Source organism: Netta rufina, assembly GCF_964035555.1.
Source record: "Netta rufina genome assembly, chromosome: 1".
In the NCBI taxonomy this organism is placed as follows: domain Eukaryota; kingdom Metazoa; phylum Chordata; class Aves; order Anseriformes; family Anatidae; genus Netta; species Netta rufina.
Window position 1 is genome coordinate 164,760,777 of NC_140123.1, and position 27,343 is coordinate 164,788,119.

The following is a 27,343-nucleotide window of genomic DNA, read 5'->3' on the forward strand; positions in this document are numbered from 1 at the left end:
TAGACCACCATAAATAAGAAGCTGACAACAGCTATAAAACTGTTTCCATTCCCAACCATGAATCTCCAGTTCCTAGTAGCCGGTCACCAGAAAACAATTCATGCAAACACACAGTAAAGGAAATGTCCTAATAATAACTAGTTTGCTGTAAATATGACTAAGCAACAACCTGTAAGCCAAATACTAAAACAGCAAGAAAGAGTTTGTGCAGTGTATGTACCAAAAAAAAAAAAAAAAAAAAAAAAAGTGTTGTAGTAGAAACCCTTCACTCAGACAACTCTTAGTGATAAGATACATCAGCCATGTGTTGTTAGAAAATAAGACTGTTTTTGTTTTATTTTCTCCTGCTAGTACAACTCTACATAATGTAGACCACAACAGGCTAGTAGTTTGTCTTTCAAGCTCATGGCTAATACCACATCCACAGTTTTTTTCCAGGCTTTCCTCAAGCACTAATTAGCATCCAACCCCAAATTCCTCAGAAATTGCATCAACTTTCACAGGTGCCAGGCTTCTTTGACACTAGCAGCAGCCTTTCTCTGCCTTCCATGAAGTAGGCATTTACATGTGAACATTTACATGTGAGCATTTACATGTGAACAGGAAGCCTCCTGTTCTCATCTGTACCAGAGGGTAAAATGTCTCCTATAAACCTGTCTCCAAAACTTTCTGGTTTTGGACAAGTCCAGTTTTAATCAGTCATTGGCTTGCTAGTCTGGGCACCCATCCTCAGTTTCAGTCTTACTGTAGCTCTGAGTCAGGACTGATTTTTCACCATCTAAAGGGTGGAGAGTTACAACTGCAACTCAGAAGTGTTCTTAGGTGCATGCTCACATACATCCATGTTCAGCACAGCAGTTAACCTCAGTACATATTTCCAGCCACTGCTGTAAGATATAAGCATGGTTATCTCTAATATTTAAAAATGCTTCCTTCAAAAGAGGATTTTGAACCCTCTCAATGGACAGAAGTTTCTGAGCCAACAAGAGGAAAGATGACCAAGATAGAGTTCATAAATCTCCAATAAGACAGAAAGGACGGGACTCATTGTATTCTAAAGAAGGAGAAAGAGGAAGGCCTGTTTCTTCCCTTCCACTATTAGAATCAAGTTTAGAAAAAAAAAAAAAAAAAGAGGATTTACCTGCCTGTAGTGAAGCAGGTATTTTGGGTCTGCTTGCCTCTTGGTTATCATTTAAATTAAACAAAAGAATTAGCTTCAGTAATTTGTTACCTCTTTCTGGAAGTGTACTGGCATTACATATCTGTTCTTCACCATCACCAGCAGATGTTGCAGCTTTTATTTTAAAATGGTAAGAAATATTAGAAAGCAGATTTCTAAAAATATGCAGCGTATCATAAGATGAAAAATTTGTAGAACTTCCTTCAACAGTTATGATGTAATGAGTAATCACACCGTTGGATGAAGCAGGGGGGTCCCATTGCACTAGGATCGATTGCCAACTCATTGCAATACAGCGAACATTCTGGACAACATCTGGGACTTAAAAGATACACATACACTAGAGGTTAATATTCACACACAATTTAAATTGTACTCACAGAACAATATAATTGGAGAAGCAGCCATAATATCAAAGACAGGGTTAACCATTCCAGAGGCAAACAAATAGATATTGTAATAGAAATGTGTTGAAAAAACAAAAATATGTCTTTGTTCTTATTATATGGTTCATTTCTGAATAGCATGAACATGAGTGATGCAAGTACTTGGCATAGAAGAGGCCATCTATCTGTCTTTTTCCTTGTTGTGTACTCCAGTTTTGTTTTCTCATCTTATATTTCCCTACGTTTTTGTAATCAAAATGTAGTAGAACATACACAGCAGTGTGAAACTCATACACTCCACAATAGCATCAACAGCAGAAATTTCTTTTTGTCTCTTAGCTCTGTTTCTTTTAGACACTGAATCATCTCTCACTGTCCTTTCAGCTGAGGCATGACCTGCACGTAAGTCACTATGCAGGCTTTAGAGCTTCCATATCAAAGCTATTACCCAATGCTCCCCACCTCCTTGCTGGTTCTAGTAGGAGAAATTTTTAATGCTTATAAAAATTTAATAAAAGGTATCAAATATTAAACTCATGCTTAAAATAGAGCATTTACATGTGAACAATTGATTAAATAGAACAATGTATTGTATCGCAGAAAAGGCTAAATTGCTGGCTGTACCAGCTAAGAAAAAGTGAATACATAATCTGGGGTGGCCCTGCCTATCTTCTCTACTGAAACATGTCCAGGAATCCATAAAATAGTGAAAGGACTGTTACTGAGGAAACAGATATAAAGGGAAACATGTTAACTATCACTGCACAAAGGTAAATGAATCTCTTTAAAACTATTGTCTTTTCTCTTTGAAGAATAGTCTTTTACAAGATCTGAGAAAAAGATTAAAAATGGCTAGACCACACTTCCATGGGCAATGTCTCTCCAACACTCCTGAAGAAAGTACCAGGGGAATGGATTGTCAGTGATGGAATGAGACAAATGAGGGGTAATTGTGGCTCTTAGGTAGCACAGACTCCAGCTGCAGGGATCCAACAGCCAACATGAACCAGTTTGGTGATGGTCCATGGTGTTCTAACAGCTGACTACAATAAACAGCATTTTTTCTTTTTCCAAAACTGATGTTTTGTCAACTCTGGAAATAATATTTCACTGGAAGTGTGATCTTGAAAAATCGTAGTCACCATTTGGAACTTTTTGATATTTCCTCTACTTCCTCTGCTATCAGTGTAAAGGAACTTGGGAGATCAGACATGGCCCCCTATGACATGACCCAGTCCTCCAGTTTTGACAGCACTTGTACAGTAGAACAGCATGACACATGACAAAATTCCATGTAATTAATTAACTAAATCAGTTACATCGCACAGCCCTCCCCAGTTGTAAGGAAGAACAAGATGTAACAAATTATGTGTTTAATTAGAGAATTGTTACCCTTCCTAAAATAAATAACCAAAAATTGTAAAAAATTATATGTTTAATAGAATTTCCAGTTCATTTGCCAATCTTTTGTCCAGTTGCTTTTAGTACTGCTAAAGTTTCAGTTATTTCCACAGGGATCTGAACTATTGCTTTTATCTGCAAAGTCTGATATCTATCTAATTTTCCTCCCTTTATCTGTGATGCTATTAAAAGATTTATAGTAGCTATATAAGCTTCTCATTTCAGATGAGGACATTTCTAATTCTACACTTCCAACATCAAACTTCAAGCCCAGTCTACCCAGTACAATAGGAATGGGAATTGGTGTTACAGAAGCAGAAGACAATGAGATAGTGTTACGTTACACTTTATTTGGAGAGAAGAGGAAGGCTGCTGTTCAGTAACACAAGGAAAATCTACACAAACAAAACTGCAGCTCACAAAATATCACATCTAACCTGATTCCATCGTTGTAAACTGGACAGCATTACTGAACTGATTGCCGTTCCCAAGTCTGGTAAATGCAGATACACTGATAAGGTAAGTGCTGAATGGTTCTAATCCAACAAGGTTTGCCTCATTGTCTGAACCTGAAACATTCTTAAAGAGGAAAAAATATTAGTACACGATTAATCTTTGTAAACATTGTTGGCCTCACCTTGAACATGCTGAAACGAAGAGATTTAGAGCTAGAGCCTTGCTATAGTTTTGCTACAGGTTATTTAGAGCTATAGTCTTTCCTCTTCTACTCTCAGTAGCTTTCAGTCAGACAAAGTAGTCCCTGAGCTCAACTAAAAGGAATGCAGGGTCAAATTCTTCCTTCCCTTTCTCCTCTCCCTCTTTCAATGTAGCTTGTGAGGAAGATATGCCAAAGGATGGTATCATAATTACATAGCACTTTTAGAACAGATTAACTCCAAGTATGTCTTTCTTTTTTCTTTATTTTTTTTTTTTTTTTCACCAATACTGAGAACTCTTGTTACCTCTGCCCCACCTTATCAACCCCCTCTCACCCTCTACTTCTTCTACTTTCTTACTACATGTCTTCAACGAAAAAGGTCATGGATCATAGCTCAATATTTCCCTCACTTTACCTGAGTCAGACACACAGACTGATGAAGAGCTAAAACCCACAGTTTGGTTCCTCATAGCAGTTTTTCAGAGAATCACAGAATCACAGAATGGTTAAGGTTGGAAGGGACCTCCAGAGGTCATCTGGTCCAATCCCCCTGCTCAAGCAGAGCCACCTACAGCAGGTTGTCCATGACCACGTCTTTTTGAAGCTCTCCGAGGAAGGAGATACCTCTCTGGGCAGCCTGTGCCAGTGCTCTGTCACCTGCACAGTGAAGACATGCTTCCTAATGTTTAGACGGAACCTCCTGTGTTCCCGTTTGTGCCCATTGCTGCTTGTCCTTGCACTGGGCACCACTGATAAGAGCCTGGTTCTGTCCTTTTTGCACCCTCCCTTCTGGTACTTATACACATTGACAAGATCCCCTGTGAGGCTCCTCCAGGCTGAGTCCCAGCTCTCTCATCCTCTCCTCATAGGAGAAATGCTCCAGTCCCTTTGTCATCTTGGTGGCCCTCTGCTGGACTTTTTCCAGTAAGTCCAAGTCTCCCTTGTACTGGGGAACCCAGAGCTGAACACAACACTCCAGGTGTGGCCTCACCAGTTCCAAACAGACAAGAAGGATCACCTCCCTCAACCTGCTGGCAATACTTTTAGCCACTGTTAGGTTATTTTGCAGCAAGGGTACACTGCTGACTCATGTAAAGCTTGGTGTCTGCCGGGACTCCTAAGTCCTTTTCTGTAAAGCTCCTTTGCAAGTGGGTGGTCCCCAGAATGTCCTGGTGCCTAGAGTTGTTCCTCTCCAGGTGCAGGACTCTGCATTTCTCCTTGTTGAACTTCATGAGACTCTTGTCAGGCCTCCTCTCCACCCTGTCAAAGTCCCTCTGCATGGCAGCACAGCCCTCTGGTGTCAGACATTCCATCCACTTTCATGTCATTCACTAATTTACTGAAGGTATCCCATCGTCCAGATTGTTAATGAAGATAAGCAGGACTGAACCCAGTACTGACCCTTAGGGCACTCTGCTTATGGGCCTCCAACTAGACTTTGCATCACTGAAGCCTATCCTCCTGGTCCAGCAGTTCAGTCAGTTTTCAATCCCCTTCACTGTCTGCTTATCCAGCCTTTACTTCAATGGCTTCTCTAACAGGGTCTTATGGGGGACACAGAGCATGCAAGTCATATTTTGTGTATATTTTGAAAGGACTCTAATGGAAGCAGGGAGAGAGATAAACTTCAGCAAGAAAACCTGGTGAGCATTTTGTGGAATTCATATCATCAGGGAATTATGGTGCCTAACTTCAATATTTCAGAATAAATTGCTCTGCTTGTCTCACTGCCACAATCTAAATCCAGTTTCTTGTCCACTACATCACATAACATGAAGAAACATTACTTTATGTAACACAAAGAAACTTGGAGCAAAGCAGAAACTGCTGCCAGTTTCTGTAATCTAATTGGGTTTAAGTCTGCCACAGATAGCCTATGGCCTCCTTTGGTGGCCTTCATGAGCTCTCAAAGAACATGATTCCAAAGGCAACTCTCTATAGAGAGCTTTCTTCCGTATCTGCATTCTGCCCCCCCTCCTCCAAGGACCATGGAAGAAACTGGATCATGATAGCCCTTCATTCACCACAGGGAACAGATTGCAAAGACTGCACAGCAGGCCACCTCATGGGGAATGACTGCTGCAATGGATAAACTTAACAACAGCACAAGCACTTCCCTTGCATGCTAAGTCTCTGGAACTGCTGAGGGAGTTTGTCATCACAGTATCACAGTGTACCTCACACTGTATGTCTTAAGCTCATAGCTGACTGCAGCAATGCCTTTTCACTGTAACTTTTAGCCATGTCTCAGGTGAACAGAACTCACTATTTAGTTTCTAAACCTGAGATACAATCCAAGTCTCACTTGCTGCCCTTACAGTTCATGGCACATATTTGATGCCATGCCAGCAACCAGACATAAATGCCTTGACCAATTTCTACATCTAATTTTATAGCTTCTATTTCAGTTAAAATTTATTCTGTTACTCTGTAAAAAAACAAACAAACAAACTAAACCCACAAACCTCTAAACATTTTAAAATTATTTTTCAAGATTACAAGAAATTTCTTTCCTTTTTTAATCTTGGAAGCCCACAGATACTACATGGCACACACATGCAGATACAAGTAACTTCTGTCATTTTCTAACAACAAACTTACAATGAAATATGAACTAAAGATTAATAAAGCTCATCATTAATGGAATATTAGAAGCTGAAAACAAATTAAGATGTAGATATATTTTTCTATCTAATTTTAAAAATTGAGTTATAGACATTGTGGGAGGGTAAGTAAGCTGTCTTAACAAAAAAGAATTTGTAGGAGCTCCATAAATGTAGGAGAAAAAGAGACATTTAAATTATTTGTGTTGTTTGTAAAACATTAAAAAAGCATTTATCATCTGAAGAAATTAAACACAAATATTAGAAACATACCTGATAAAATATTTTTTCAGTGTTGTTTTGATAAATCTTAAAATTATATCTCATAATAACACCATTTGGCTGAGGACTTGGATCCCATTTTAGCCACACAGAATCTGAAGTGTAATTGGTAATGGTCAAATTCTGAGGTGGAGCTAATGGCACTGCAAAAGAGAAATGGTCTTGACTTACAAATTACAAATAAACCAGGCAAAACCAAATATTTCAGAGAAGCAGCAGAACATATGAACATCTGTTACCATTTCAATCTGAACTCAACAAAAGAGTACTTCATTTCTATCTTTTTGTTTGTTTCTTTCTTTTTGAAAAGAAAACAAATTCCATTAACCAGGAATATGTTTAGTCAGCAAGCGATCTTCTCAGATACCTAAGAAAGCTATTTGTCACTTAAACAGGCTCATTGTCAGAGCTATGACACTTAAAAAGTCATAGTACGTATATCTTGGAATGAAATATATTTCACTTTCTAAAGCTTATAGTGAGCACAACTCATATATCTACAAGAGAACATCATTTACCACACAGGTGGGAGGAGGTCCATGTAAGAGAGACCTGAAAGAGTGTCAGAAATGTTTTCATGCTTGTATTTTTTTAATTTTGTACATAGGAGAGAAAAAAAAAAAAAAAAAAAAAAGAAGGTATTGTTGTTTGCTTCAAAATCCCTGACACTTGTCCAAATGGTAAATTCCAAAGGAAAAAAAATATCTTTCTTGGAGTTTTGTAATCCTTCGCAGAATATGACCACCTCTGGCACACTGTGATTGGAGGAGGAGAACTCAGAAAAGACTCAGAAAGAACTCAGAAAAGTGTTTCTTTCTTCTGAGAGTTCTTCACACAAGACCAATGGAAAATGAATTCTTCACCTCGACTCTTTCAACGTGTGAAGTTCAGATTTAAATCAGACGCCATATCACAGGGATAAAATTTCAAAGTTTGTTACAATTGCGTTTGCTCACCTGACTCATCTGTGTAGAACAGAAGCATGGAAGATGGACCAGATCCTTTTATAGTTCTTGCAGCTGTGTAAATACTGTATAATGTGAATGGTACAAGGTCTTCCAAAATGATGAAATTATTAGTGGTAGAGAACGAGATATTCCTTTCTGGCCCAAACAAATTTAAATCATAACTTATTATAACACCACTTGGCTTAACAGGAGGGTCCCATGAAAGCATAACTGAGGTAGTTGAGAGATTTGAAAATTTTTTGATTATAGGTGCTGATTCTGGGACTACACAAAGAAATAAGAAACAGAAAAACAAGGATAACCTCAGAAAAATATGAGTTATAATGAAAAATGTGTTTTACTTGTATTAGCTAGTTTAGTCTTAGTTGAAATTGTGCTCTGAGCAGAAAATTCTATTTCACGGTCTCAACACAGAAATGTGTAGCAGTTTTTTGTGTTACTGTATCTCTCACACACACACACACACACACAAAGTTTTAAGTAAAATGAGAAAGATAAACTATTTTTTTTTCTTTTAGAAAGAGAAGCATTTTGCTTTTTCTACATTTCCTTAGGAATGAATAAAAACTATTCTTAAACTTACCATCTTCATCAGTTCTTATATGCAGACTTAGAGCATGCAGTTCAGAAGACCCTTTATCAGTGGCTGGTATGATTTTCAGAATGTAATCAGTGTATTTCTCCAGATTGTCAAAAATTATACTTGTGTTGTAAGTAAGGAAAGACAATATCTTATTGGTTCCCAGTTGCAATAAACTTAGAGAAACATGAAAGAAGACTAAACCATTTGGCTGGGATGGTGGAAGCCAGCTTACATTTACAGAAGATGAGGAAATGTTTTGATAGACCAGATTTTCAACAGAACCATCTGGGACTATGAGAGATAAACAAAACAAATGCATGGATTACAATACTAAAGAATCCAAAACCAAAACAGATATACACGCCCTAAGTATGATTGTTTTATAAATCTTATTTGTAAAACACTAAATATTTTGTACAATTTTTTTAATGATTTTTTTTTTTTACTATCAAAACCAAAATATTTTGATGGTATATACGAATAACCATCTATGTTACATTTGATTTTTGAAAGAGCCTTAATGATGGTTTAATATAATATACTTATTGCTTGCATCCAAAGAAGAAGCTTGTGAACTATATTCTCTGTATTACAAAGCAGAGAAATCAAAATGTCTTTCATGCAAGGGAACATGAAAAAAAAAAATTACTATTTTTTTTTAGCTTTGCCATCATAACAGTAAAAATCATTTTAAAGTTAGAGAATATTTAATAAATAGAAGCATTGATATACATTGTAACATTAAAAAAAGTTATTCACTTACTATCCTGATCTGTATATACATCTATAATTTCACTGGTTTTGTTTCCATCTCCAAAAGCTGTGCTTGCAGTTACCCACAGAGTATAATGGCTGTATTTGGCCAAGTCGTCTAGAACTGCAGACTGGGACATATTGACATCACTGTAGTTACCAGAACTTGTGAAATTCTGAAGGAAAAAAATAAATAAAATAATAATAATAATAAAAAAATGTATTGTCTCTGAACATAAATGTTACTTATTCATTGACTTCTCATCACCACCACCAAGACAGATGATTCACCAGATCATTCAGGAGACATAAATATATACTTTGACTAGTAGTAGGTACTGATTTTTCTGAAATAATCAAGTTATTTATTGTATGTTGTCTATTACTCCTTGTACACACTACCTAATTGACTCATCCTGTCATTTGTAGCTGTTGAATGACAATCGACCTCTTTTATACACATTGACAAATATTACAAATATTACAAATATTACAAATATGTAATATTGCAATGGGTTTATCCATACTGCAACAGGAAAACAACAACAAAAAATCTGCTAATTGTTCATAGATTACATGAGCGCACTTGATTGTCTTGTCTGATCTGCATAAAGTGATCTGCATCAAAGCACTTCTCCCACTTTGCTCTTTTTTTTTCTTTTTTTTTTTTTTTTTTAATGAGAGTAGACCTTATGTTTGTCTACTTGGCTAACTTTGAATTAAAAGTTTCCAGAGGCAGAGATCTCACTGGAACACTTGATAAACCTTTCCTCCAGTTTTCATTAAAAACATGTCATTGTTTCTATTACAAACAAATATCTCCAGTGGATTGTTTTGAACTGAATGGACCAACAGAATTCTTTTCCTTGTGCAGTTACTTGTTAACAAAAGACAACCACATGAGGACCACATCCTACTTTCTTTCAAACTATATAAAAATTTTCACTAAAACTATGACTGCTGCAATATGTTACTGCTTCAGACCCTATAAGGAGTCTGTTCTTGTTTGGAATGAGCAATTTTGGAAACTGAAAAGAAAAAAATTAACTCAGATTATACCAAAGCTATACCACATAACCGAATCTGTATTTTCCCACTGTTTTAAAGGAACTTGACTTAGAAGGCCCACAGCAGTTTGGCTCATGATTTGAAAACTATTGAGAGGTCATGGGCCCCATAAGGAAACTCAGCACCTGTATGTGGTAGGAAGTCACACTTGTGTTCCAGCTTTGAATTATCAGCATCATTCCTCTCTAGCAGCCACTTTGCTCCATTGAGCACGTGGCATCAGCAGCCAAGATGACTATAATGTTTGCATATCTAAATTCAGAAATACTGTATATAAACACGGGCATATTAAAACCATATACTAAAAAATAGGTTGTATTTCTCTTGAGGAAATTTCTTACTGAAGAAATTAGTGTGATATGCTCTGCTAAACAGTTGATTCAATATCTTGAAAGTTGATAGTTTGGTATACAATCTTCATGTCTGTCACTGAAATGTACTGATTTCTATATGTAACATGGCATGACCAATTTCTTTGTTTTTTTTTTTTCATACAGTCAAAACTATTTCTGTAGGAAAAAAAAAAAAAAAAAAAAAAAAAGGCCATACTCATTGTTTTCCCTGAGATTTTCACACCAATATCTGCAGACCTATTTTTGCCTATGGTTACCAGTGCTCACATAAAACAAGTAAGTAAATAAAGTAAATAAGCAAATAAACCATTTGTTTTGTTTTGTTTTGTTTTGTTTTTTTTTGAATGCAGAACAGAAGCTGCTCCAATTGATGGTATACATTTCTATATACACTCCTACTGACAGACTTGGAGTAGAGAAACAGAATCCTAGAACCACAGACTTAAAACACACTCACAAGCTTGTCTGAAAGATCTGGTTAGGTCAACATCAAACGAAATACAAAGGAATTCCACCTTAACTTAGACTTTTGTCTAAATATAGATGGAAATTAACACTGTCTTCATGTCACTAACTGAAAAATATTGGGAAAAGCTTTGCTTTACACTTGAGTGGGGAAAGATACTGGAAAACAAGGACTGAATTCTGAGGAATTTAATTAAATCATCTGATGCTCAAACACGTAACATAAAATGCTTTCTGAACCAAATGTATGATTCTACTACTCTCATGTTATTATTGCTATGTATTATGAGTAATAATTGGTGATTGACAGTAATAGTATCTACTAAGATCTAACAAAGACTTAAACTATTTCCCTGAGTTTTCAAGGTTAAAATGTCAAAGATACAAGACAAAGTTTTGATTCTAGCTTTATAGAGAGTTTACTGGTATGAACAGCTGAAAACCCAAGCCTTAGTTTAAAAGGCATACCTTTACAATTTAGTCAGCTGCCTGCCAGTTACACACTCAGTGAACCAATGCGAAGGCTGTAACAACAGAAGTTTTGGTGGTTCAACAAACACTTTTTTAAGAGAAAGTCTCCTTACAATGAGGAGCCCAAGGACTGATAAGAGAGAACTACCTCAAACTTCCGATATGACATAATATTAGCAAAGAATGAACACATAATTAAGAGTAAGGGTGAACAGGAAGACCTGTGTGGGTACAAACTGAGAAAAGATGAAACTTGTACTAATTGTACCCTGGGGACAGACCACTATAGGAAGTTTTAGAATTAACTGTGGCTGCAGATGAAAGCAAACAGCTTAGGATCTTTGGCTACAGCTGAAGAAATTCTTCCTTCTATCCCCTTCTTCATCCATACATGAAAGAAGTTTTGACATAGCAAAGTATCAGATTATTAAAAGCAGCTAAGTGTAAGCAATACAAGCCATGAAAGTGTCAGAAGAAAGTAGTATCTTCTTCACTCTAGGAATCAGCAGAAATTTCCAGTGGCATAAAGCTGTAATTAGTTGTATACAGACAATATAGTGTTGCTCTTCTTCACTGTTAACCATTTCCCCCCATTGTTTCTTTCTTTGCACATTTGTTCATTGTACTGTAGGACTATTTTGAGTTAGAATATCACATACTTGACTGGTAATTAGGAGAGCACTGACACCATGAGGGCTAATCCAAGCCATCCGTCAATGTAATGTACACTGTTCCAGTACTTATCTAAGTGAAGATACTTGCTTTTTGTGGTCTGTACTGTACTAAGACCATCTTTTCAAAAATCTCCAGTGTACTTTAGGGAGTCTCCCTTTTTCCCTTATTTTGGTCATACTGGTGAGAGAAAATTTTTGCTTTTTAAGCAAAATTCCTTGCAACTGCATTCCTTGCAACCTTTGTCTTCATTCCAAGGTAGACCAAGCCAAATTCCATTCTGAACTGTGTCCAGTCACGTTCACTTGGCTTCAACAAAAACCTGGTGGTATGGGAGCTGGATGATTTCGGGTCTAATACTCAGAAGAGCAGCGGGCTTTCTTTCTCTTCTTAGTTCCTGGTTCCCCTGCCTAGTTTGGCAGAGTAGGACAGTTTTCATCTGTTCTGAAATTCCTATGCTGGAGAGGTTTCTCCAAGCATACATTTATATTAGTAATTAGCACCTTTCCCACTTTCTTGTTAATCAAAACACAGATATAGAGAGATTGAATAGAAGAGTTTATTCAAGTCAATATTACTGTTTATAGATCAATATTTAACAATAAGACAATTATTTCCATAAATTCTTTGTCTGTTTTTCCATGGTAAGATTTAGAATATGGGAAGTATCTGCTTCAAGTATCATGCAAGGAACCACTAAACAAAGCTTGCAAAGCTGCTGCTGCAAACAGTAAAAGCTTGAACTGCAGGAATCCAGCAGCACGACATAGAAGTGACAAGACCAAGAGCTACAGTGCCATATAGTCTGTGTAGGGAGTGCTCTTGGTCAGAATGCACATCATCTCTTTACTGGACTGGTGCAGAGTCATGAACATAAACCAAAAAGTATTTTCCCTAGATCTATGACAGAATCTGAAAAATACAGCTGAACTTGAAACTAGTGCAAGCGTTGGTTTGTTCTGCTACCTTCTAGCAGCTCTGCCTGGAAGACATTCAAGTTATCTCTGCAGACTACCATTTCGTCTCAGTGTATTTCTGTGAATCTTTGTCTTTATTTGATAATGAACAATGTATTTGGCTACCAGTCATCCCTCTCTGACACTTTCTTTTACAGCCTGTCAGTATCCCACAGAAACAACCTACTCATCTATCAAAATCCTCAAATCTAATCTCCATCACTAAATTTTTCCTTCTGCTGTTCTGTTCTGAATCCCAGGTCTGAGCATCGTGCAGGCCTTCTGAATGGACAGTCACAGTGTTATTTTTCATGTAGACCTGTAAAGCAAAGAGACTATAAATTATTTTTCTGCCCTACAGAAAAGAAAAAAAAAAAAAGGAAAAAAAAAGGTTGGGGGAAACTCTTTTTCCTCTAAGTTTCTGCAGCATGTCAAGGAGTAAAATGCACCCTTTATCTCAGGTCTTTTACTTTTTTTCCCTGAACAAATTACTCTGCAGCTACCAATTTCCTGACCTTAACAATGTTGTTTATAATAACAGATTTCTATTCATTAATATATCTGATGAGTCTGAGAATATGTGGAGACATGACAACCCGAGACAACAGAATAGTAATAGTTTTAGTATGATGTTTATATCTATTTCAGATTATGAAAACATTAGAATATGTTAATTTGCTTGAATTCTTCAACTGGGACAGTTTTCAGGCATTTGTAAGATAGACTTTAAGGCTTGGACCTCTTGTTTCCTATTATGTCCTAACAAAGAAGCAGAAAAACTAGCAGGGAACAACAGAGTGTCTGAGAATGGAGGGTTCATACAAGTGTGAAAAGATCATTTATATTTTCTATTCCTCTATTATCATTCTCAAAACTGAAAACAGAGTTTGATATATATGAGTAATGGTGACCTAGATGCAGGAGCATCCAAACAAGTATTATGCCTTTTCATATGTGTGCAATACAAAACTTAGCAGGATACCCTGAAACTATACAAATATCCTTCTAAGTTACAGACAGTTCTAAGCCCTGCCCTGTGTGTGTATATGTACGTATATATACACCTGTATGTATATATTACAGATGTTTATACACAAAAATGAGGCTGGCTTTCACAGGCATTTCTCTGTAAATACAAATTATCTGTCAGAAAGAAGTTGGGGAGAGATGTTTTTAAACTCCTGTTTGAAATGTCTTGCATACACAGGAATGACAAGGAACAGAATAGGAGCGTAATGTAGGTTTGGTGGTTTCCATGCTAAACAGTGAACACAGATGTATGTGAAAGGCAGAGAGAGTTAAGGGGAACAGACAGATTAGGAGTGGATCATGATTTGAGAGATTAATGGTGTTCTCCCAAGGCCAGTAAGAGACAGATGCAATAGCAGGTGAAGTTTATCTTCTGGTAGTTTTCTACAGTGGGATGAGTTAAAAATCAAATCTGAATGGGTGAAGATTATGGGTTCCACATCTGTAAGTGGAGCAACTGTCAGTATTCTTCTGTCAAACAGATTATATGCCAAAGCAGCAGTAACTACTACCCATGCCACCATCCTTCACTTGCACAACTATATTATGTGACAATGAAACTGGACCCTCACCTTGTTGGGCCAATGCTACTATGTTCCATCTTCCCTATCTTGCTCCTTCATTTCCAGAGTCCTGGGCAAGTCCAGAGGGATTATAGTTCTTGTTGTATCAGTTTCACCATACTCTTTCACCTCAGAGTTCCACCTTCCTAAAGGCAGGAATTAGGCCAAGTCTGTAGTCCTCCTCTAATATCCCTTCAGTTGTACAAGAATTAGACAAATGCAGACACTTCTCATAGGATGGGCTTGTTCAGGCAATGCACTGGTGTAAAGGTTTCTCCAGGAATTTGTTAGGCTAACAAAAATGTTGTTGGTACAGAACTGTGTGCAAGCAGAGGCTAACACTCTGAAAAGCAGCCCTAATTTTAATCTCATCAACATGTGAACACATGGCATGGTCCTGCTTGCATCTCAAAATACGCATACAGAGCCTAGAAACCACACAGCTTCAGAGAAGTCAGAGATACACAAAACCATGTCAGCAATGACTCAACCACAGGTATTTGTAAAATCTGTGAGCATTTTTTCTTTTCTTCCTTTTCCTCCCCACGTGTAAAGCTTGTAAACAAAAACCTGTAAAAGAAGCTTACTTCTTCTTATTACACTTCTGTATCAGAATACATTATTCGAAAGAAGAGCAGAAAAACTATATGTAAATTAATACATATGATCCATAATTAAGGATGAAAGTATCAACAACAGAAAAAATAGACATGTCCAGATCACCAAAAAATAATAAATATTATTCGTCTTTTATGCTTTAATTTAGGATTCTCAATAGTTTTGTTTCAAGATGCTAAACAAATATGTCCTTCTCAGAGTAACAAAACTATGAGAGAATCTATTCTCTAATTTGACTGTATTACCTTATTTTCAAGCATGCATTCTATACAAGCATTAAAATGTTTAAACAGAGCTGTTACAGAAATTAATTCAACTTGATAGATTAGAATAACAGTCTCAAGGATGTGCAATGAATCTTTAATGAATTAATTATTAGAACAGTTCACTGAATCATACAAATGAAGAACATAAAGAGAAGCTTACCTGTATGAATATCCCTGAATTATTTTTGAAATAAACTGAGTAGTACAGTATATTTCCATTAGGCTTTTGAGGAGGAGACCAGAACAGCATTACTGATGTAGAAGTAATGTTTCTGTATATAACGTTTTTCGGAGGATCACCTGGTGCTGAAAAAATGTTAAGTTTTAGCATGCCTAACAGAAGGCTTAGTACATTACTGTGTCCAAGACATAGCCACTATTGATTTCACAACAGCCTATGTCAAATTGAATACATTTCTGAATGTGCTATAGAAATTGCTTCTGAAAATGATAAAATAGTAACTGTAAACAATTTTTTAAAACTTTTTTTTTTTTTTCAGACACATTTTTATTTTGCCACGCTGGCACACAAAAACTATTTTCTTATAGAATTTGTCCTTTATTTACTATGTTTTGCGTACATAGTCTACACTGTGTATGTACACAAATAAGTGACAGAGTTATCACAATTTGCAAACAAAAAAAGGACTTCAGATCTAAATTAAAAGCCTGTTTCTGTCTTTGATGATTATAAACAGAGTTTAGGCTTCCAACTCTTATATATTAACCAGATACCTAAGCTTGGACAGCATGATTTTCTCTGCTTTTTAATCTCTTTCCTCAGCCTACTGAATATACAGGAAGGACTGTGTAAGTATTCTTCAATTAATCCGTCCTCCTATCCTGTAAAGCATATGGTCCTTCTCAGTAGCACAGGGATGCAGGAAACTCAAATTCCTTAATTTCATCATTTCAGTTGAAGAGAACTTAAGTCTACATTCTGGCCATTCAAGAAAGTGCTCTACACAAGTGCCATAGAGTACTGAACACTGTAGGTGAAAACTCTTGTTTTGTGTTGTTCTAGTTTGTATAACATACTAAAATATTGGAGGGAGAACTCTAAGATTGATGCCTAAAAATCCTGCCTTAAAAAGTCCGTTTCAAGCTTTATTAGCAAAGATTGGGAATACCTAAAATTTGGTGTTTCAGTCTTTTGAGAGATGCTTTGGATAGACACTAATCTTGCTACTGATAGTTGAGTTTATCTGTGCATGATGATTCTAAAATATGTCTGCACACAATCCATTTTGGAACATATTGCAGCAATATAATTAGTGGGAAAAACAGAAATATTAATGTAACTGAAAACCTTTAAAAGTACAGTATACAGTATGATCATTTATAGAAGTTAACTACAACTTTGAAAATCATTAAAAAAGAACAAACGATTAAATCATTGCACACCTACAGATTTAACTTTCAAATTAAATCCATTTCAGGATTGTGAGAGAGACTCTAGAGAGTATTTTCCCTCTCAGAAATTATGGCAGAGCAAGATAGAGCAAAGAGCTATTACGTATATTATAATATTAATTAGGTTTATTTCAAAATTTAAAACTAAATTATTTTAGTCTTACCTGTCTTGAAGGGAAACACATTCTGCTCAGTAGAACAACAGAAATTCCAAACATAATTTTATAGAACCATAGATATAGTGTACAAACACAGACACACATCCACACACACATATATACAAGTAGAACATCTCTTCTTGACCAGTCAAATGCCATTCTCCTTCAGCAGCATTATTAACTTATATGAGCCTAACAGAAATTCAAGGCTACATGAAATCAAAGATTCCTACTACATGTAACATATAAGCTTACCTCCTTCAGAAGTTCTGAATATTATAGTATCGCTTTTTATGTTGCCATCTCCAAATCTTGTACTTGCTGTAACATATGCACTATACTCAGAGTTATTTTCCAGATCTGTGAACTGCAGTGATGTTTCTGTTACATTAACACTCCTTTTTGATATTTTATTCCTAAAGAAAAATATTTTATTAATTATATATGCATGCCATTTCTCTATGTATACAACTCTGGAATATGATATTAAATTGAAAAAATGCTATATTGTGGTAAATACAAATATTTTAGGCTTTAAAGAAGGCCTAAAGTTCCATCTCATATATTGAAAAGCTCACGTTTGTACTTTTGCATCACAATAGGGCTCTTTATTTATTTATTTATTAAAAAAAAAAACACCACCAACAAAACAACAACAACAAAACAAAACAACAACAACAAAAAACACCAACAAAAATGTATGTCAATTCCATCAGCAAAGGAGATTATTATATTGAATACTGAGGAGGAGTAGGTCCATCTTGTAACTGCTATCAAATGGTTATATGGTACCCTTGGGAAGGACACAGGAGGGCATAACTAAACTGTCTCCCTGGACAGGAATAGCGAAATATAAAAAGATTATAGCAGGGAGCATGCCCTACTGTGACTCTGTGAAATTGGTCAGAAGGCTGAAGTTATAAATGGAATAATAGAAGATGATATGGAGCAGGAATTAGCTGGTGCTGAGTTAATTCTGGTGGAATGTAGCAAGGGATCAGAATGGAACTCTAGTCAGGCCAAAACCAGCCTAGAATGACTATAAGATGTAACATTAATAAAATGCTGGTATTAGCATAGGTATGAAATGATTATAAGAAAGTAAAGTAAGATACAGAAATAACTAATTTGAATTTTAAAAGTCTGTTATTCCTGAAGAAATTAATTTATTATTTTACAGAAGAAAAATAAAAATCTGGCTAACATTCCATTCTGCAAATAATTCTGTATGAATGGATACTCTGTGTTTCTAATGGGATTTCATAGAGGGATGATAATTTTACAATAAAAAAAAAAAAAAGCAAAACAATGAAGGCTGATCCTTTTCAGGGAAACAGTCTTTGTAACACAGTGCCACCAACATTATATTTTTCTCAAAGTTTTGATATTTTGAGTAGTGTATAAAGAAAAACAAAAGGCTGCTGTCACAATTATTAAATTCTATACAAAGAAAACACATTTTCTTTGATCTTTGTCCAATATATTCTTAGTACAGAAAAAGGTAGCTGGTTGTAATTTAAGAAGAAAACGTACAGCTCACTGCTGCGAACATTTCCATGCTGAGTAATTGCATTCTCATAATGTCTTATTTGCCAAAGAACATCTCCACAATTAGGCCATCGTTACAAAGAAGAACTAAAGCTTGGAGTTTTTCAAGAAAAGTTGATTTTCTGTTCAGAAAACAACTGAGACTGCAATCAAAATAATAAGAATAGAATGATCAAGGTGAATTTAGTCTTCACAGACAATGAGAAAGAGGTCTAGCAGAATACACTAACCTGAGGAATTCCAATAAGGAACAATAATATTGAGTTTTAAATGAGATTTTTCAAAAACCTAGACAAAGGAGGTCCTAAGAAATTGTGTACTAGACAAAGACAGGCACTATAGTTTCATTAAAAGATTGCACCTCTAAGTAGATCTATTCAGTAATTACCTCAGAAAAAAAAAAAAAAAAAGCTCAATGGGATAATGCTAATTTTTGAGCCTGAAATATTTTCTTTAAAAGAACAGTGGTATGGGTTGCTGTGCAAGTACAGCAAGAAGTAAATAGCTATTGGCAAGTTGAGCAGTTTCATTAATATGCCTTGGTACTATGGAACTGCTGACTCGCAATATGAGTTTATAGACTCAAGGTACCCAGAAAGTTCCTTTGCTACTTACTTGTACCCAAAACCACCGTGTCCTGTGACAAATTCATGAAGGACAATACCAAAGAGAACGTTGCTCTTTACAGAAGTTGTGGATTCTTGTTCCCAAATCATTAAAGAAATCTTACCAAATTTTCTGTAATTGCCATGATGTATTTAAGAGAATGAACAATTATTTAACTATATATAGAACCTGTATTAGCTTTCCTTTTCCTGCTTTATCAAGAAGCTCTGGGAATAACAATCTCCCCAGTAACACAGAGAATGTCTCTCCAAAAGCAGAAGCTATGGCATGGCAGTTTGCCTTGTCATATATCACCCTGAAACACACTGGATGAAATTATATAGCCAATTCTGTTAAATACATAAATTAAAAAAAGAAAAAAAGAAAAAGAAAAAAAAAAAGAGTGAAGCTGTGACCCTTTGGAAGGCAAAGGGAGTTTTCCTCCAATGTCCTTGCCTCAGGATGATACCTAATCCCTGTCTAATTTTAGATATGGCACAGTAAGGACAGATAAGACACAGCAAGGAGAATATGGACTGAAAAAGAACAAGGGTTACTGCAAAAAGTTATGTGTTTGTTTAATTCAAATGTTTGGAAGGATGGATCAATTAACAGTTTTTAAAAACTAATTCTTACTAACTCACTTGTCGTAACAAAAGCAGTAAGCTTTTAGGCAATATAAGGATGAAAAGGTTTATAACCTCAAGTCCTCCAAAACAGTAATCTATATCATGAAGCAGCTCCTTCCTAGATAGAAGACAGTATTAAATTTATTGTTTGTGGTTAAGGACTACCAGACCTTGCCAACACAGCAGAATTAACAAGACAAGCTAAATGTAACTCTTCTGGAAAGAAGAGCACACTCCTATTCATTTGATCACAAACTTAACTAGAAATTATAATTTCTACTGAAGAACTGAGGACAAATCTTACCCCAAAACTGTGAAGTTACATTAAAATAATAAATGTAAGCCCAATAATATTACATTTATAAAGACTTAATTTGCACACTTGGTTCAAATCTCATAAGGTGGAATTCCTTAGCATTTGCTTGCCATGTTTTTGTATTGGCAATAAAATGGTACAGCATAAATACAGTTATTAAAAGTAATCATAAACAAAATCTTTTCAATCCCATAAGAAGTTATAAATAGATCTATGAAGAAACGGCAAAGCACCAGACTGAACAACATTGTACGGAGAACAGGACAGAAGCTGCAAGTTTAAAAATGCCCAAATTCCTTTTGAAAGATTAAAAAAAATAAAAGATTCCAGGAGCAAGGACAGGAAACAAATGCAGGGAAGAAGAAAAGGAGAAAAAACTATATAGAAAGTGAAAGTTATATATGAAAGAAATATTTGTTTTGTTATAAATATATACAAAATACAACATCAAGCATAACTAATAGCACATACAAAGACTAAAATTGCAAATCTTGAGCTCTTATGCCATATGGATGGTAGCTAGTAGAGATCTCAAATTGTTTTTACACACTTTCTACAAAATAAATCTACTTCATGTCAATTTCAGATTTCCTTTACGTTTTAGGATTAGCCAGTGCCCTGCCTTAAAATAGGCCCAATCAGTATAGAATGAAAGTCATCACGCTCTAATTAAAATTTGAATTAATTTACAAAAATAAAACCCTCAGGAAAAAAAAAAAGTAAAAAAGAAAAAAGAAACATTGAAACCACTTGCAAAATATTTAATACCTCAGTTTTCAATTACCACATTATATTTGAATTTGTATACACAAAAGGCTAGTATTCTAAGTGCTGGATGAATATGTATTCTCCAAAAACATGTAATCAACACATTGTGTAAGAAAAACCTAACATTCCTGCTAGGTTACAGATTAATATTTATCCTCAGAACTATTTCCAGAAAATCTTACCAGACGTAAACTGTGTAATAGAGGATAATTCCATTTGGCTCCAGTGGAGGTTTCCATGACAACTTCACAGTGACACCCGACAACTGTTTTACTGAGAGGGATTCTGGAGGAGAACTAGGAGCTATGAAATGAGAGAACAGGACACAACATCTTGTTAAACAGCTAAGATTGATGGGATATGCAGCATCCTTAAATAGGATTTTAATTATTTGTGATGGAAAGTGAACTTTGTGCTACACAGGTACAGTATCCATCAACTAATGTTATAGCACAGCTTCTTTTCCTTTTTCTGACAGATGATAAAAGAAGATTTTGCATGGTGGTGTTAGAACATCTGTTTCTGTGATTCAATGGAAAAAGTACTTCATGAGAAAACGGGGCAATGGGTAGGTCACAGTGATTCACCTACTGTCCAAGTATGTTGCTGTAATGTTTTTTCTTCTAATAAAAGCAAGAGCTTTATAGGTATGAACACGTGTAAAATACAGCTAAATAGTTCCCCTGAGGAAAAAGAGGTGCTGGAAATAATTATATGAAGCACCAAAATGTGGAAAAATGCACAAGCACGGCACTGAGAGATGATAAAAATGTGGGATACTAGGCAGCAGTAAAATCTATGCACTCCATCAAATAAGGACCACATTCATACACTTAGCATGTCACAAGGGCAACTATAAAGATAGGCATTGACTGAGACCATTAAAATTCATGTTAAGATGAACTTTACATGACACCATGTTACAACTGTGCAGGGAAACATCATAAGTAAGGGAAAGTGTTACACCATGTTTGAATTCATTTTAATTGAATTACTCTGAAGTTCATATAAATATTACTGAAGAAAAACATACCTATGTATGTATAAGTGATATTGCTTTGTATTAGCATGTTATTGAGAAGCAAACCGTCTTCTTGATTCATGTATATATGCATCACTATGTGGTACTATTAGAATGACTTCTGTTTTTCTCAAATTAATCCAAATAGCATCATGTACTAAAAATTCAGGTCATAGTTGTAGTCATGCATGGAAATTGAGAATATGAGCATAGCTATTAGCAAATCTATGAAACATTTGGTCCAAAACTTGGAACACTGTGTTCCTGTGAAAAAAGTACATGTGGTGTATTATAAATATTTTTGTTTCTCAGTTGTTGTTCCTTCTATTGCTATCTTAAAAGTTGGCATAAAGGTTTTACAACTCTGTACATTCAAGACAAAGATATTTTTCATGAACAAAGGTTCACTGAATTCAGTAAGCATCTGCATTTAGTAACAAAAAAAATGGTGACAGATGTATTTAGTGTTTTTCTTGTTACACTGTCCTCAGAGACTATACAATAAAAGATCTATGAAACACCGAACGTTGTATCTTCTTGGCATGTCCAGTTTATTGTACAATTCTTGTTCAGGGGATTTTTTTTTTGCTAGAGTATAGAATTAACATTGTTCTAACTGAAAATACACTATGTCAAAGATAGTTTTATCCAAATTAGCTGTTCCCAGTATGCTCCAATAACATTACTATTGAACAAAAGTTTATTACTTTTGGTGAACGTAAGCTCACCAACACCTTGGAGATTTGCAAAGATCTATTATCATCAGAAATTGGATCTTGGGCAAGTCAATGCTTCCTAATAGATGGAAAGAGACTTAATTTGGGAATGCCTCATGGGATGTTTACGTCAATGCAGCTTTAATCTAGGTTTTCAGAAATTTCCTCCCTAAGCAATGGAGAGAGACAGACAGGCTTCTTCAAATGCAAGTCACAGCACTTAATTGAGATTCTGCTTTGAATTTTTTTCAGGAGTCCCTTACCAGTATCTATAGAGGAGATCAGTGACAACTTCATATAACTGCATTGGCTACTGAAAGTGCAAATATCATTTTATGGTACCTCTGCTGATTTACGAATTGTACAAATTAGCAGGGAATGCAATGACTATGTTCTACTGTGAGCCCATAGAACACTCCCCTGCTAAATTTCAAAGTCTAGTACTACTGAAAATGGACTTTGAGTATTTTCATAATATTAATAATTTTGCATCTATGTGTGCATGTGTGCCTCTGTTTAGAAGAGCCCCAAAATCTCCGAGTAAAAGAACCAGAAATGTCCCTGGACCATTTGAGATGGTTTTGGTTTTCCTTTTCTCCAGCTCTCACGAGTCTGCAGAACAAAACGCAACATTCAATTCTAGTGTTTGATTAGAATAATACTAGTAAATTAAGATCCTTCAAATGCAGAAGACCAAATGCCCATGCACAGCAATCTTATGATTCATAGAGATTGTATTGGTTAACATATTACATAGTATCTATAAACACACACACACAAAGATGCAAACACGGATGCATATTGTTGAATGTGTAGATAAATAGATATAGAGATTACAAAAATGTGTATAAAACCCATGCATAGCTGATATAAAGCATAAGATTAGATTAAGACTACAAGCAATGAAACATCACAACTTCTGTTCTGACTTACCGTCCTCATCAGTCAGTACATGCAGAGGTGCACTACAAAGGCCCTCTCCCATCGTGGTACTAGCAGACACTTCTATTGTATATTCTGTATATTTCTTTAAATCTAAATAAAGAAGAACAATTCAGAAAATCAACCATTCAGTAGGGAAAGTTTTTTCTTTTAATGGAAAAAAAATATATTGAGATCCTATTCCACAAGTAGAAGTTCTGAAGTACTGAACAGGCCCAGCATTTACTCTGATTGGTGCCTTTAGAGACTGAAAAAAAAAAAAAGTGACTTCAGCTGCACCTCATACGTCTTGCCCTCTAGACTACTTTATATCTCATATTCCTGGAATGCTTTAAAGTTTATGCTTAGTGATACTCTGAAAATATACTAGTTGAAGTATTGGGCTGCCAGTATTAGCTGATGAATTACGCTGCAGTTATAATGACAGAATAAATAAAAAGATTAGAAAGATACATAGGTGAGCTCAGTGTTTACTTTGTTACAATGATAGATACATGAAAAATATTATTGAAGTTCTTTATACTTTAAACATCTACAACACAATAAGAGGCATGTTAGATTCTGTACCAAGCATGGCCCATTCCACCACATTACTGCAGGACACAACTGGCTGCCTCTCAGCAGAGGCAGCATATAGTTATGTAAGGACAAGAATGATTTTGTCCTTTCAGGGAATTAATTGATATGAATCAGTGGGTCAGTTGAATCCTTCTCAGAATAAGTTACAGTTGCCTTAAGTTCCAGATCATTATATACTAGCCTGTAATACGTAGTACCAGATGAGTAGTGTTTATGACTCTTTGCTCAGTTCCACCAGTCCTCTTGAGATAGATTGTGTATGTCTGTATGATTCCATTGGGAATGGATGGTGGAAAAAATGATAATTCAATTTCCACAGATGAGATGTTCCTATAGGTTATGCTTTCCGGTGCAGAATCAGGAACTAGAAGATGAAATTTAGACTTGTAAAAGATCACAGTTAGTTTCACTGATTTCTTAAACATTTTTTTTTTTTTTAAACTGGCTACAAGGAAACACACTGTGAACATTTTGATTTTTATCTTGGTGATGGTTTTCTGGTTTTTGTTTGTTTGTTTGTTTGTTGGGGGGGGACTTTGGGGAGCAATGTTGTCTGTTTGTTGTATGAAATAAATTTCAGGAGGCTAAATTGGAAGATCAAAAATATATGACAGACATGCACTGCATTGGTAAAGGAGAGGTCATTCTTTTTAAAAAAAAAATATTAAAATCATCTTAACATGCCAGATAAAAAAGCTGCTAGAGCATGGTACTAAACTTTCCCTCTACTACCCCATAACTATTACTGCTATCCTCTAAGCTAGCAGTTATTAGAAGATTTTTCATGTGTTGCCGTAATTTACTCTTCATATCAGGAACAGCCTTTGTATTCCTTCTTTCAAGGTGAAATATGCAAACTGCATGAATGCCTGTATTAAGGGGAAAAAAGGGGGAGGGGGTGAGGAACCCTAACTTTATGCTGTGAGGGCCCTGAGATCAATTTGCCTCCTGGGGGTTTGGCTGTGGGGTCTCGGGGCCAGCTCAGCGATAGAGTAGCTGAGCTGCTCTATCTTTTTTTTCACCTCCTCGCTGGAGACACACTCACAGACATTGCATCAGTGAGGCCACAGCCAGGGCTGACCACTGTCCTCTGGGAGATACTTTCAACCAGGGCTCTCTTGCTGTGTCCTTGGTTGAGCTACAGCTCCTGCTGCATTGCTGAAGTACCACTGACCTAGCTCCGACTTGCAGACAGACATCTCAGGCTGGCCTCCACTTGGCCCCACCACCATGGGCCTGCTCAGCTATCACTGGGCTGTGTCTGACTTAGTTACTGTCACTGAAACTGATCCTGACCCTGACTTGCTGACTCACTTTCCTCACTTGACCTGCCTCATCACCACGGACTCGTTTGGCAACCTGGACTCGGCTGCTCCTGGCTGCCCCCCGCACTGAGGGTTGGTGGGACAGGCCCTGGCTAGTGAAGCTCCTGCCCTGCAAGCCCAGGGACCCTCCTTGGGTCTTGAATCCCTGTCCCTTAGGGAGCAGCTGTCAATTGCTTTATCATGGCAATTGTTTTTTGTGTACATGTGTATTTCTATCCTCACAGAAATACACAAGTGTTTTCTGTTATCCAAATTTTTCTGATATAATAATATATCTGATTCCAGCAACTTATAATCATACAATGACAGCACAATTTGCTCCAAAGATCACATAAGGCATGGACAGATGTTTGGAATGCCCAAAACATTCTTATCAAAGTAAGGACATTTAAAAAAACTTTTCTGCTTAAGCAACATCAAGAAACTGAATAAATACCATGAGACCCAGTGAAATAAGCCCACAACTCTGCCTAAGTTCATGGCAGAATGGTAACAGAACTCCCAAGAGCTCTTGGATACATCAGCCCATTAATAGGTTGTAGTTCACTCAAAATGCTCCACCCTTCAGATCCTCCCTTATTTTCATTCTTCTCATCTCAGAAGATGTTTTGTTTATCAAACATCACCATAAAGCCGTTGACTGAAAAAAGTACAGTATTTTTTTAAAAGCCATATACTCACCAGTTTCAGAAGTTCTCACCAGAAGTGGGAAAGATGACTGATTCCCATGGCCAAGTCTGGTGAATGACCTTACAGAGATGTTGTAGAGAGTATATGGACTCAGTTCAGTAAGTGATATGCTTGTAGATGAGGCATTTTTAATAAATAAATCATTGGAATCACTGTAGAGAACTTCATAGTGAGTTATGAGACCATTGGGTTGTTCAGGTGGTAACCATCTCAGATATATCTCTGTTGCAGTCACATTTACTAACTCTACATTTTGGGGTGGGGAGTCTGGTTCTGCAATACAGAAATCAAAGAGAAAAAAAAAAATAAACAAGTCTGAGAAGTTCAGTTAATTGAATATAGGACTGATCTAATAAACCTATTGGATTCTAACACACTGAGATATCCTGAGACTGTAACAAAATGCATAGCTAACTGTAGCAAAAAGGCACTAATTTACTTACTCACATTCCTTCTCAAAGTTTTACCTCTTTTTAACTTAGTTAATTTCTGTGGCTTTTTTTTTTTTTTTCCACTAATAAAACTAGACATCTTTTTGCATCCCAGACACTTTAGCTTTTCTGGATCTTTTTTCTTTTCATTCACTTACAAATGTATCCAAAAGTTCAGCTTAAAAAAACAAAGAAACAAAACAAACAAACAAAAAAATACAACCTCTTGTCTATTGCTTTCATTCAGATTCATTCTTCAAATCCTTTTATTGGCTTCCTCTAATTCAAGTTCTTTAACTTTGAATGTTATCTTTCTGCTTTCTTCTTAAATAACCACTCATCTTACTTCACTCAACCAACAACTGAACAAGGGAAAGGGACTGTATGCAGCGTAACTGAATTCCCTTTTAGTTTACTGATACAGTTGTTAATTGATAACCCCAAAGACCCCAGTGTAAATCTTGCATACACTGGTGAGAAGGTCAGGCACAAAACAATTCCAGCTCCAGGGCAATGTGTTGGCTAAATCTACTGGCAATGTACTCATTTGACTCCAGTGAGCTCATAACACATTGAAGTGTTGAAGGAGTGAGTGGGCTGCACTTATGAATAAGATCAGCTCTGAATGTCAACCTTGATTCCTCTGAAGGCTTCATCGCTTCACCCCTGAAATAACCTCTCTATAAAATAACAACAACAACAACAAAATGTAGTAAGAATTAGGATTATACTTTAAGTTTGTGTACATGTACACAGGCATTTCAGAATTTATCTTGAAAGGTTTTTGTGTAAAGGTCTCACAAACCCATTTCATTTCTGATTTCTAAGCCTGTGAATAAAAAACATTAACTGTAATAGATCACTATTCTCTGGATGACAGGACTGCCCACATGGATAACTCCGATGTGAAGAAGCTTAATTTTCAA

General features: G+C 36.0%; 1 protein-coding gene across 1 annotated transcript in view; it reads right to left on the reverse strand.

Moving 5' to 3' along the window:
* PTPRQ (protein tyrosine phosphatase receptor type Q) overlaps nucleotides 1-27,343 on the reverse strand; it is a gene marked incomplete at both ends in the record, with an annotated part of 132,760 nt that overhangs the window by 55,545 nt on the left and 49,872 nt on the right. The window contains 12 exons of the mRNA XM_084305484.1: nucleotides 1,232-1,501; nucleotides 3,405-3,546; nucleotides 6,502-6,653; nucleotides 7,467-7,742; nucleotides 8,062-8,352; nucleotides 8,825-8,990; nucleotides 15,436-15,581; nucleotides 17,102-17,262; nucleotides 20,896-21,016; nucleotides 23,384-23,485; nucleotides 24,153-24,335; nucleotides 25,978-26,259. Coding sequence (XP_084161610.1) covers nucleotides 1,232-1,501; nucleotides 3,405-3,546; nucleotides 6,502-6,653; nucleotides 7,467-7,742; nucleotides 8,062-8,352; nucleotides 8,825-8,990; nucleotides 15,436-15,581; nucleotides 17,102-17,262; nucleotides 20,896-21,016; nucleotides 23,384-23,485; nucleotides 24,153-24,335; nucleotides 25,978-26,259 — 2,292 coding nt within the window. The remainder of the gene's footprint in view (nucleotides 1-1,231; nucleotides 1,502-3,404; nucleotides 3,547-6,501; nucleotides 6,654-7,466; nucleotides 7,743-8,061; nucleotides 8,353-8,824; nucleotides 8,991-15,435; nucleotides 15,582-17,101; nucleotides 17,263-20,895; nucleotides 21,017-23,383; nucleotides 23,486-24,152; nucleotides 24,336-25,977; nucleotides 26,260-27,343) is intronic.